The 12,289-nt window shown below is 43.4% G+C and overlaps 1 protein-coding gene across 1 annotated transcript in view; it reads right to left on the minus strand.

The window, feature by feature from the left end:
- The window catches only part of rtn4ip1 (reticulon 4 interacting protein 1), a 29,451-nt gene extending 17,173 nt beyond the window's left edge, over positions 1 to 12,278 (minus strand). The window contains exons 1-2 of the mRNA XM_076748688.1: positions 11,712 to 12,278; positions 9,225 to 9,376 (exon numbers count right to left, since the gene is read on the minus strand). Of these exons, the coding sequence (XP_076604803.1) occupies positions 9,225 to 9,376; positions 11,712 to 11,994 (435 nt within the window). The 5' untranslated portion in view covers positions 11,995 to 12,278. The remainder of the gene's footprint in view (positions 1 to 9,224; positions 9,377 to 11,711) is intronic.
- Between the last annotated feature and the right edge of the window lie 11 nt (positions 12,279 to 12,289).

The following is a 12,289-nucleotide window of genomic DNA, read 5'->3' on the forward strand; positions in this document are numbered from 1 at the left end:
AGATTGTAAACAAAGGAACGGGAAGCACAGAGGTCTATGGACTAAGCTATGGCTAACCCTGCACCAGCTACTGCTTCGGTTCTGTCCTTGGTGAACAAAATGGAGGAGCTATAACTTCGCATCACCTCACAGAGAATGTTTATGGACTGCAAAATCATGATTTTCACTGAAACGTGGCTTATCAACAACACCCCAGACAACGTGACAGAGCCGCAGGGACGCTGTGTCTTCAGAGTGGACAGAACGGCAGAGCACTCCGGTAAGTCCAGGGGCACAGGACTATTTATCAAAATGAACAAAACTTGGTGTACAGACTGTTATCACTGGGAGTCACTGTTCTGCTAATCTGGAATATCTGATGATCAAGTGCAGGCCTTTTTATCTGCCTAGAGAGTTCACTTCCACTGTGATAACTGCAGCTTATATATCCCCAGATGCTAATACTAAACTGGCAATGAAAGAACTGTATGCTGCTATCCACAAACTACAAACTGCACAACCTGATGGAGCCTTTATTGTTGCTGGAGACTTCAACCACTCCAACCAGAGAACTGTTCTCCCCAAATTTCACCAGAATGTCTCCCGCCCCACCAGAGGAGACAAAACCCTGGACCATGCTTATGAATCAGCCTATAGGGATTAGGTTCAGCAGCTGTTGAAGTGGTGCACCGACAACAACCTGACCCTCAACACCAAGGAGACCAAGGAGCTCATCGTGAACTACAGGAAAACCAAAGGCTGTGATCACACCCCCCATTCACATCGATGGGGCTGAGGTTGAATGTGTTTCAACCTTGTCCAGCTTCAAGTTCCAGGGCGTCCACATCTCTGAGGACCTCTCCTGGACCCTCAACTCCTCCACCTTGACAAAGAAGGCTCAACAGCGTCTCTACTTCCTGAGGAGACTGAAGAAAGTTAACCTGGCTCCCCAAATCCTAGTTAATTCTACCACTGCACCATTGAGAGCATCCTGGCCAATTGTATCTCAGTATGGTACAGCAGCTGCAGAGCCTCAATGGGTGCAACGGGTGGTGAAAACTGCCCAGTACATCACCGTTGCTCAGCTAACTGCCATTGAGGACCTCCAGCGCAAGCAGTGTCTAAGAAGGGCATGCAGCATCAGCAGTGACAACTCCCACCCCAACCATTGACTATTTGCCCCCTCTTACTTATTTGCCCCCTCTTATTTGCCCCCTCTTACCAGATGGTAGCATCTGATAAGAGGTTCAGGAGCCTCCGTTCTCGAATCAGCAGTCACAGGAACAGCTTCTTCCCCAGAGCTGTTACCCTGCTGAACTACGTCCCCAGCAGCCTTCCTCCAACCCCCACCGCCCTCCCATTGACACTGACACCCCCTCTTACCACCTCATGGCCCCATTCCAACCCCTACCACCCTCCCATTGATTGACACTGACACACCTCTTACCACCTCGTCTTCATAGAAATTACTTAAAAGGTACTACCTGCATTTACCTCATACTGTTTATACCTCATGCCACTTGCACTACTTGCAGGTATTTATATTTATTTTTGATATTATGACTAGTTGCACTTCTGGTTAGATGCTAAACTGCATTTTGTTGTCTCTGTGTGGCACTCCAACGATGACAATAAAGTAGAATCTAATCTAATTATGATAAATGACTCAAAACAATACACTGTATATGCACACATCATACCAATACCACTGTGACATGCCATTTTTTGTCCCTTATTTGGTAGTGAGAAATTTGAAAACTCTAAGTGTAAACAACGGTGGGATTAGTAAGGAAGTCTCTAAAAGAGAGACAAGGCTGTAAGTGCTTGAGCCGAAACAGTGCTAGTTTAAATGTATTGCGGGTAATTAGTGGCTGTAATGAAGAGTATAGCAATATTTATTGAGATAAGCTTGAGTAGGAAAACTATACTACCACTAACCCAGCAATCGGAAATGAAACAACACGCTTACCTCCATGCATGTCAGCACATCACCATATCAACACTCATCTTGCACAAATGCCCTACCCTCTGTTTAAGGCAATGCATGCCCTATCTATGTGTACGTCTGTCTGTCAGTGATTTTCAGTTCAAGTGAAGTTCACAATATTTATCAACCATTAACAATGATGGGGGAAGCAATTAATCAACAAGAATTACCGCCTCAAGATTGCATCCCTCTGTCAACTTGTATTTACACCCATGTCTGTTCAGACTCAAATAATACATGTAGTGACGACTTTAAAGGAATTTAATAAGTATTATGTGTATTTTTTGTTAAAATGGAAGTTATTTCTATATGGACTTCCAGTGAAAATCACATTGTCTTCACTAAGACACTATTGTTACAGAGGGGCACAGGGTTATGACAGAGAGCTTCATCACATGGTGCAACGACAATCACCTGAAGCTCAGTATCAGCAAAACTAACAGGCTTGTGGTGGACTACAATGCTTTAAATATGCACATTGCTGCAAAGAAGCTACAAATTGTAAAACACGGCTGTTTCACATACATCTGAAGGGCACCCAAGATTAGTGTCATCAATTCATTAAGAAGCAAATTGAAAAAATTACAATCTCCCCTTGTGTTCCTGGGTTATGGTGTTGAATAATGCCCAGAAAAGTGTTTTTTCAGAACATTATGATGTCAGAGTGAGAGTGACCTTTGACCTTTTGGGTATAAAATGTCATGACTTCATAATTTTAAGATATAAGACATTTGAGTGAAATTGTATCATAATCAGCATATGAACTGGCATATTTCTGCCAGTTGTAATGAAATCCCCTCCAAATGCCCCAAGTAGGGCTGGGCGATAAAACGATAATGATATGTCTCGCAATAGACACGTAATCAATATCAATAAAAAATGTGTTCAATAGAACATTCGATAATTTTTTTCTTCGTCGGAAGAAACCAGAAGTTGTGAAGCAAGGTTGGTTGCATGAACAAAGGCACTCGCTCTCAGGTAACCGAGCAACGTAGGGAGTGATCGCTGATCAGTGGGAGTGACACGCTAACAACCAATCATTTAACAGTATCTCATTTGGTTGTGTCATCGCGTTGTCTCGTGTTTGATTCTTCGCGAGGACTGAGATAAGTAGAAAGTGAGCGCTGCAACGAGCGAAGAAATTGTCGATAAAACAGGGAAAGTCAGCTCGCCAGTATGGCAGTTTTTTGGATTTTATAAGTCGGACCGTAGTCAGACCAATGTGGTCTGTAAAGTATGCAAGACCGTCGCCCCCACCAAGACCGTTTAATACCACAAACTTGTTTAACCACCTTAGCCGCGCTCACCCTTTGGAGCGCAGCCGTATTTGCCAACGTCCAACAACATCTGTTACCACAGCACCACCGCACAAGCAGCAGACCACCATGCAGAGGTGCTCTGCTTCAGTGCCTTATGACAAATCATCTAAAAGGCACAAAGACATAACGGAGGCAGTGGCATATCATATAGATAAAGACATGCTCCCGCTGAGCACTGTGGAGAAGACAGGTTATACACGTTTTTTTTTTCTTTTTTTTTTTTTTTAGCACACTTGCAATAAAAATATAATTGAATAGTTCACGTATGTTAAGAGTTACTAAAGTTATTCATATGTCTAGGCTGGTTTTATAGTTCAATCAATGTTACTGTCTATCATGTTTGTTTTTTGTATGTTACAGATGTCAAGTCTACCTCAGTTTCTGCTTTGTTTACAAAATGCTGCACATATTTGAAAACATTTTATTCACCAGAAGGTGAATCAGCTTGTGAACTTCCTGGCACTAAACCTGCAGAAAAAAAGTTCTCAAGTTTCTCTCTGTTTACATTTTTACACTTTTATTTACATTTATTATTTGAGTGTTTTCCATGGTTGTGTTGACATTTCCTTTCCTTTCTGCCTTGATAGCTGAGGGGATTATAATCACAGGAAGGTTAAATTTAAAATAAAAAATGTTTAATTTTAATGTATTTTTCTCCTGGTCCTTATTTTAAATAGGTCATAAAAAATATCAATAATTATCGATATCGACCGATATAAAACACTTATATTGTGATACAGTTTTCAGCCATATCGCCCAGCCCTAGCCCCAAGTTATCATGTTCACAAAAATGGGATGGATGGGAGGTCACAGTAAACTTTGACCTTCAACTACAAAAATTAAATCAGTTCATTCTTGAGTCCAAAGAAATTCCTTCAAGGCACTCCTGAGATATCACTTTCATGAGAAAGGTCACATTTAAAGGTCAACGTGATAGTATCAGCAAACTCTTTTTTGTTTATTTGCCCTACAAAAAGATAAGATAAGATAGACTTTATTGATCCCACAATGGGGGGGAAATTCACATGTTACAGCAGCAACAAGACAGAGTGCAAGAAGTCAGAGAACAAGAAGACAAGAAAATATTGCACAAGTGTTATATACCCTATGGTAATTTACAATATATACAATACATACACTTATTTACTTATACGTACTACTCATTTAAAAATGACGATTGCACATGAAAACAGGAAAAATGTGAGATGTGATCAGTACAACTTGCATTTGAGTTGATGTTATTGTGCACTGTTATACAGTCTGATGGCTGTGGGCAGGAATGACCTGCGGTAGCGCTCCTTCCTGCACTGGGGATGTAAAAGTCTTGTGCTGAAGGAGCTGCTCAAGGTCCTCACAGTGTGGTGCAGAGGGTGGGAGGAGTTGTCCATGATGGATGTCAGCTTGGCTAACATCCTTCTGTCCGCCACCTCCTCGATGGAGTCCAGTGGGCAGCCCAGGACGGAGCTGGTTCTCTTAACCAGTTTGTTCAGTCTCTTCCTGTCTCTGTCCGTGCTGCCCCCTCTCCAGCACACTATGGCATAAAACACTGCAGAGGCCACCACAGTGTCATAGAAAGTCCGGAGTAGAGCCCTGCACACACCAAAGGACCTCAGTCTCCTCAGCAGTTGTACGCGACTCTGGCCCTTCCTGTACAGGGCATTTGTATTGTCTGTCCAGTCCAGTTTATTGTTGAGGTGAACACCCAGGTACTTAAATGAGTCCACCATGTCAATGTCTGAGCCCTGGATGTTCACTGGTGTGTGAGGGGAAGGTTTCCTTCGGAAATCAATAATCATCTCCTTGTTCTTGCTGGTGTTTAGGATCAGGTGGTTCTGCTGACACCAGCCCACGAAGTCCGTGATGACCCCACTGTACTCCTGCTCATTCTCCTCCGACACAGAGCCAACAATGGCACTGTCATCAGAGAATTTCTGCAGATGACAGAGGGTGGAGTTGTACATAAAGTCCGAGGTGTAGAGGGTGAAAAGGAACGGTGACAGCACCGTACCCTGGGGGGCCCCTGTGCTGCTGACAACCACATCTGACACACAGCTGTGTAGCCTCACATACTGTGGTCTGTCAGTGAGGTAGTCGATGGTCCATGCAGCCAGCTGTTGGTCCACAACAGCCGCCTCCATTTTCCCCTGCAGCATTGAAGGCTGGATGGTGTTGAAAGCACTGGAGAAGTCAAAAAACATGACTCACAGTGCTCCCGGGGGACTGCAAGTGAGACAGGGCCCGGTGTAGCAGGTAGGTGATGGCGTCGTCCACCCCGATGCCAGGTCGATATGCGAACTGCATTGGGTCCAGCACAGAGCTCATCTAGGCACGGAGGTGGCTGAGGACGATCCTCTCCATGGTTTCATGAGGTGGGAGGTTAGGGCGACAGGTCTGTAGTGGCTTGGTTCCCTGGGATGGGCTGTTTTTGGAACCAGCACCACGCAGGAGGTCTTCCACAGGGCTGGGACTCTCTCCAGACTGAGGCTCAGGTTGAACATGTACAGAACCACCTGTCTGAGCTGGTCTGCACACTCCCTGAGCACCCTGGAGCTGATGATGTCTTGGCCTGCAGCTTTCCTGGCCTTTGTCTTCCTGAGCTCCCTCCTCACCTGGTCCATAGTGATGGAGAGGGGGGAGGGGGGTGACTGTGGGGGGTAGTTCAGAGCTGTAGGTGGTGGTGGGACCTTGATGACAACGGGGGTTGGAGCAGAGTGGTCTGAGGGGAGCTGAGGTGTTAAGGACTGCAGCTGAGTGGAGATGACTGGCCTGGAGAGGTGTGAAGAAGTGGGGGCACCAAGTGAGAGGGGGCTGGAGTGGGGGCAGAATCAAATCTATTAAAAAACAAGTTTAACTCATTTGCCCAGGCCTGATCTCCACTGGTGGCTTGTCCATCCCCACTTTTGCCATGACCTGAGATATGTTTCAGACCTCTCCACACATCTCGGACATTGTTCTTGTCCAGGCGCTGCTCCAGTTTCTCTCTATAGTTTTTCTTACACCTCCTGATGTTATACTTCAGCTCCCGCTGTACTCTCCGCAGCTCCTCCTTGTCCCCTGAGATGAAGGCCATCTTATTCTCATTTAGCAGAGCCTTCAGTTCAGGGGTCACCCATGGCTTGTTGTTGGGAAAACACTGTACTCTCTTGGATGGCACAGCGTTTTCCACACAGAAGTTGATATAGTCCGTGATGCAGTGAGCCAGACCGTCAATGTCCTCCCCATGAGAGCTGCACAGTATGTTCCCAGTCAGTGGTGTTAAAACAGTCCCTCAGTTGTTCACATGCCTCCTCAGTCCAGGTCTTTACAGCCTTCCTCTGTGGAGACTGTCTTTTCAGCACTGATGTGTATTCTGGCTGCAGATGGACGAGGTTGTGATCAGAGCGACCAAGAGGGGGGAGGAGGGTGGAGGTGGATGCATCCCTGACATTAGCATACAGAAGGTCCAGAGTTTTAGTGTCCCTTGTGTGGCAGTTTACATACTGTGTGAAGTTGGGGAGAGTGGCAGAGAGAGAGGCATAATTGAAGTCCCCAGAGATGAGAAAGAGGGCCTGTGGGTGTCTTGTCTGCAGCGTAGACAATGTGCTGTTCATGCGCTCACAGGCAGCAGCAGCAGCAGCCGACAGGGGGATGTACACAGTCAACACAATACCATGTGAGAACTCCCGAGGAATGTAATACGGCCGAACGCTGACTGCAAGAAGCTCCATGTCCCTGCTACAGAGCTTCTCTTTAACGGTGATGTGACCAGGGTTACACCATCTGTTGTTAAGAAACACACACAGTCCACCACCTTTCTTCTTACCGCTCTCTGCCACTTTCTGCCACTAAAGAGACAACAGAGTCCGGTGTGTCCTGGTTCAGCCATGTCTCAAAAAAACACATAAGACTGCTCTCCCTGTACTCCCGCTGCAGCCTTACTAGCGCCAATAGTTTGTCCATCTTGTTGGAGAGAGAGTGGACGTTTCCCATGATGACGGCCGGCAAACATGGTTTATAGCTCCGTCTTCTCTCCCGGCACTTGAGACCCCCTCTACAGCCTCTCCGTTTCCTCCTTGTAGGAGCTGGGATGTGTTTTCTCACCTTGTCACTGTGTGTGGGTGTGTCTATGTGGAGGTGTGGCTGGGTGTGAGTGTTACTGGGGCAGAGTGATTGCTTGATTGATATCACCTGCACCTACCTGGGGATCAGTTTGTTTGTTACAGAGTGAGGGTGAGGTATGGTGCCTATATTTGTTGACCGCAAAGGCCATTTACCATCTAAAGGTCCAGTAATGCAATAACATCTGCATATCGTGTAAGGTCGAAAGTTTGATTTTACTTAAAGGGTCAATAAACACCCTTGAACAACAGCAATGGCTTCATGTTTTCTTGGACTCAGCGTGTCAGACAGATCCCTGCCTTCTCCCTCTCAGTGACTAATTAAAAGTTGATAGTCACAATACTCCTTATCTCCGCTGGAATCTCTGGTTTCCCAGTGTCTGAGGGCTAACAGCTGGTCCCGTGTGTAGACAATAGAGCCATGGCTGAAAGGGTCTCCCAAGGCAGACTCAAAAAGTCCAAAAAATAACAGAAAAAAAGAGCGCAAAAACTACAAACGTGGAACCCCTACTTGCGCATATCCATGGGGGTTTTAGAAAACAAGAAAGAACACAAGAAAAACACACAGAAATACAAAAAAACACTAAAGTGAGGAAAACAGAAGACAGAGCTGCTGCAACTTGCTGCCACTCACACGGTGCCATCTTGGATTTATATCATGTTCATTAAACTTTATTTCATTTCATATTTTTTCCCACTAGTCTATGTTAAACCACCTACTGTAGGCATGTGAGTCTCACATACTATGGTCCAGAGGGGGCAAGACTAAACTTGTTGTCAGGGTCACAGAACAGGGGTCTTTACAGGGGAACAGGAGAGCAGACGAGGTCAAAGGCAGGCTGGGTCAAAACTGGGCAATCTGTCCGAAGGTATACGCTGGAGAGTCTTGCATAAGGGCTAAGAAAAATCTGGCGAAGAGTGAATGTGAGGGAGCCACTCAAGTATGGCACAGGTAGTGATTAGTCTCAAGTGTGCGCTGGCTGAGCAGGTGTGCAGATGAGAGAGAGAGTGGCAGCAGAATAGGAGCGGACTGATGTGACACCTGCTGTGTTTTTTCACCAACATACGCTTTTAAAAAAGCTGGAACCATAAAATAATGGCATTTTTCCTCGAAACTGAACTTTTAGTTTGATTTAATCAAAGTAATTCTGACTCTACAGTGTGTTCAGTTCCTTTAATAACGTTACCAACTAAAAATAAGTTAGCTAATGACAAAAGTGATCAGTTGAATTCCATTTTAGATATAATGATGTGGTTCTGTAGTGTAAATTTTTTCCTATGCGGAGCAGATGTGTCAGCTATCATGTTGTGATGTAAGCAGAGCACTGATGACCAGAGAAACAGCTGTGGCAGCAATTGTGTAGTGCTATTGTGCTGAGCACTGAGCAGAGGAATGGTGGTACTCATGCGCATGCTTCCTGGGACTTTCCTATGATTCGTGTGCAGGTGTTTTAGCAGCTGCTTCTTTGATCAGCGACCAAAAGATTACCTAATGGTGTATCAAAACGTAACTATTGGACAGTACTTAAGAGGACACCCCAGAGGCGTGGTAAAAAACTGAATAAAAGATAATGCCCAGGTCATCTCAGATCAGAACACTTCTGGTGCATCTCATGGGTACTTGAACCTGTTCTCCTTTTCTGTCGACATTAAAGTCTTTGCTTCCACACTTTCTGGCTCCTGCTGATTTTTACTGAACACAAGAAGATTTTTTTCTGAACAATTGAACATGGTTGATGCTTTGATTTTTGGTCCATGTGGCTTGGAACTTCGGTTTCAATACACCACAGTTCCTAAGTATACATGCACAAATCTCTGTAATTTGCTATTTGCTACATTTACCTCATCCCTTTCTCTGAAATACTTCACATCCAGGCCACACTCCATGATGACCCCAGACACGTCTCTTCCCAGGATGAGAGGGAACTCGCTGCCTGACTGCTTGATACTCAGAGGGTCTCTCTTCATAGACAGAGTTGCAGCACCATAGCCACCTGAAAGGGAAAGAGTTTCGGATTACAGCCAGAGCTTCAGTAGAGTCGAACATGAGAGAATTATATAAAGTTACAGGAGATAGTTTGCTGTAGTGGCAGAACAAGAAAAAAAAGTTCATACTTTTTGGGTTTGGTGGATGTACGAACCAAAACAAAAAGAAAGAAAGAACAAAATTGGAGAAGCCAAAGCAATGCTCCAGTGGAGTGGTGGAGTGCACAGTAGTCAATGATGTCAAAATCTACATTAAGATCAGTAACAGCAGCACAGATGTGGATTCAACTGAAGGAACCATAGCAGGGCTGCAACTAATTATGATATTAATCTGACAACTATTTTCTCAATCAATTGGTTAATTGTTTTATCGATAGCATTTTAAATCTGCTATCTCTTAAGACAAAGGAAAGAAGGTAACCCTCACAATGTAGAAGCTGGACCTAGCTAATTTTGGCAAATTATTGCCATGCTAGAGGTGTGGTGCTAGGACTACCAATGTCAGTCTCTTTATTATTATTATTTAGATATCATTGTCATTGTGAGAATGTTAGCATGCTGATGCTAGCATGTAGTTCAAAGCATCACTGTGCCTAAGTACAGCCTCACAGAGCTGTAAGCATGTCTGTAGACTCTCAGCCTTGTTGCTTGAGAGATGGCTCAAATAAGTATTTGATTATCAAAATAGTTACCAAAATAGCTGTCAAACTGATTAATCGACTTCTCATTTCAGTTCTGAACTACAGCAAGCTGGAGATCATTAGCTACTTATGTAAGTGCAGTTTCAGTGGAGCGATAGGCCCTAAAATCAGAGTTAATGGTTCAAAAATGTTGTTATTGTCTAGCACTGTTGAGAAGAATGGTAGGTTAGAGACTGTAAAATCTGGATTACTGTGATCAGTCTTAAAACTAATAGTAAGCAATATATTAACTATATTCAGCATTGTGGGTCCTTAAATTCAATTCAATTCAATTCAATATTCCTTTATTAGTCCCGCAAGGGGAAATTGCAGATTACAGCAGCATCAGAAGAGCAGATTAATTTAAGAAGTGCATGCAAATTAGAAACAACATCAGTATATATACAAAAGAGTGAGAATTTTAAATAAAAATAAAAAGAAAGAAATTGTAAAAAATTGTAAGAAATTGTGAATAGTATTTACAGACTGTTATGTACATGTTTTATTGCACAGCTTATTGCACAGACTATTGCACTGATTACTTGGAGCAGTTTTATTGTACAGTCTGACAGCTGCAGGGAGCAATGACTTGCGACACTGCTCTTTCACACACTTTGGATGTGTAAATCAGTCAAAAATCTTAAATAGTTTTATCTGGCTGTGTGTTGAGGATGCAGTTTTAGGTTTGGCAGCCAACACCTGCTTCCATAATATTTCAGGAGAAATTTGTAAGAACAGGTACTACTTGGAAGTCATTGTATCAGTTTAACAAAACATCTCAACTCAAAATCAGGAATTATCTTTTATCTAATCTATTCTTCTGAAAAAAGCTAAGGAGAAACTAAAGGGTCACTGACACTAAAAGGTGAGTAGCTAGTGGAAGGTAACTTTTGTTACCTTAAGTTTGGCAGTATCAAGAAAAAAAACGCTTTGGCAGCTAACAGAGCACACTTATCTAAAGAGACATTGGTTCCAGTGCCACATGAAGTACTTCCAGTTAAGATGTATGCTGTATAAAATGTCAAATCCCACAGAGCTGCTTAAGAGTATGTGTTTCTTCTGGAAACTACAGAATTAACTTCTGTACATGCAAGGCTGGATTACCAAGTGACCAAAGAAGGCAGCTGACCCAGGATCCCAGGCACCCAGGGACCTCAAAAACCTCGGATTCACAGCATGTAAATTGTCTTTTGGTAATATCATTTATCAAAATAGGGTGCATATTTTAGTGCCTTATTTTGATTAATCAAATAATAATAGATGCTACTGAATCAATGAGATAAGAAAGGTGTTTAGGTCACCAGCGAGATTGTCAGACATCATAGCCAGTTTGGAAGCCAATCATGGTCCAACTTACATGGGTGTGCCATGGAAACCTGAAATCTCCAAGGCAAACACTGAGAAAGAACTTTTCTGTGGTGTAGGAGAGATTGGAGAGTGTCCAGAAGAAATAAAAAACATTGCATATTTATAGACTTTACAGACTATTTATTTTTGCCAATTTAAGGTGATTTAAGTATCCTTAAATGTCCAAAACATATCCAGAGGGGAATGAAAGAAGCAAGACACTCACCAACCTGGAAACAGACAAACTCTTAATCCCAGCCAGCAGGTTAACATCTGGTGCGACTTCAGACATGCACAAAGGCTTGTTGTCACTTACCTCTCATGCTGACATCAAGTGGGTTCAGTCCTGCTGCAAACACTTTGACAATAACCTCATTCGGGTAATTGATGACGGGGAAACTGGCATTTTTAGTCAACCGTAACACATCATTGCTTCCATATTTATCAATAACCCAGGCAGGCATAACGGTCATGCAGATTTTGGTGGTACTGAACGGTCTTGTCTGGTTGCCATGCCAGTAAACTGACGTGTTCACACTTTGTGATTTACTAAGGTGACACCACCATCTACTGTGCACTACGTGTCTAACAGAACGCATTATTCAACTCTTAAAAGCCTAAATATGGTCTAATAAGATTCAACAGTGCAACTGTAAAGTAGCAGTGCTATCAATCACTATTATAAATACTAGAATGCTGGAATAAATACCTTATTCTTTAAGTTCTTTATAAGCCTAGGTTACTTTCTGACTATAAATATGTTATTTTACATAAGCATGTATCACTAATCATTTCGATAAATGCACTGATTCCGAAATTTGTGATCATTTCAAGTCTCCGTTCGTGACATGCCACTTCCTCGACGGTGTGTTTGACAGCGCTCAGCCACTCCAC

Source organism: Chaetodon auriga, chromosome 14 (assembly GCF_051107435.1).
Source record: "Chaetodon auriga isolate fChaAug3 chromosome 14, fChaAug3.hap1, whole genome shotgun sequence".
In the NCBI taxonomy this organism is placed as follows: domain Eukaryota; kingdom Metazoa; phylum Chordata; class Actinopteri; order Chaetodontiformes; family Chaetodontidae; genus Chaetodon; species Chaetodon auriga.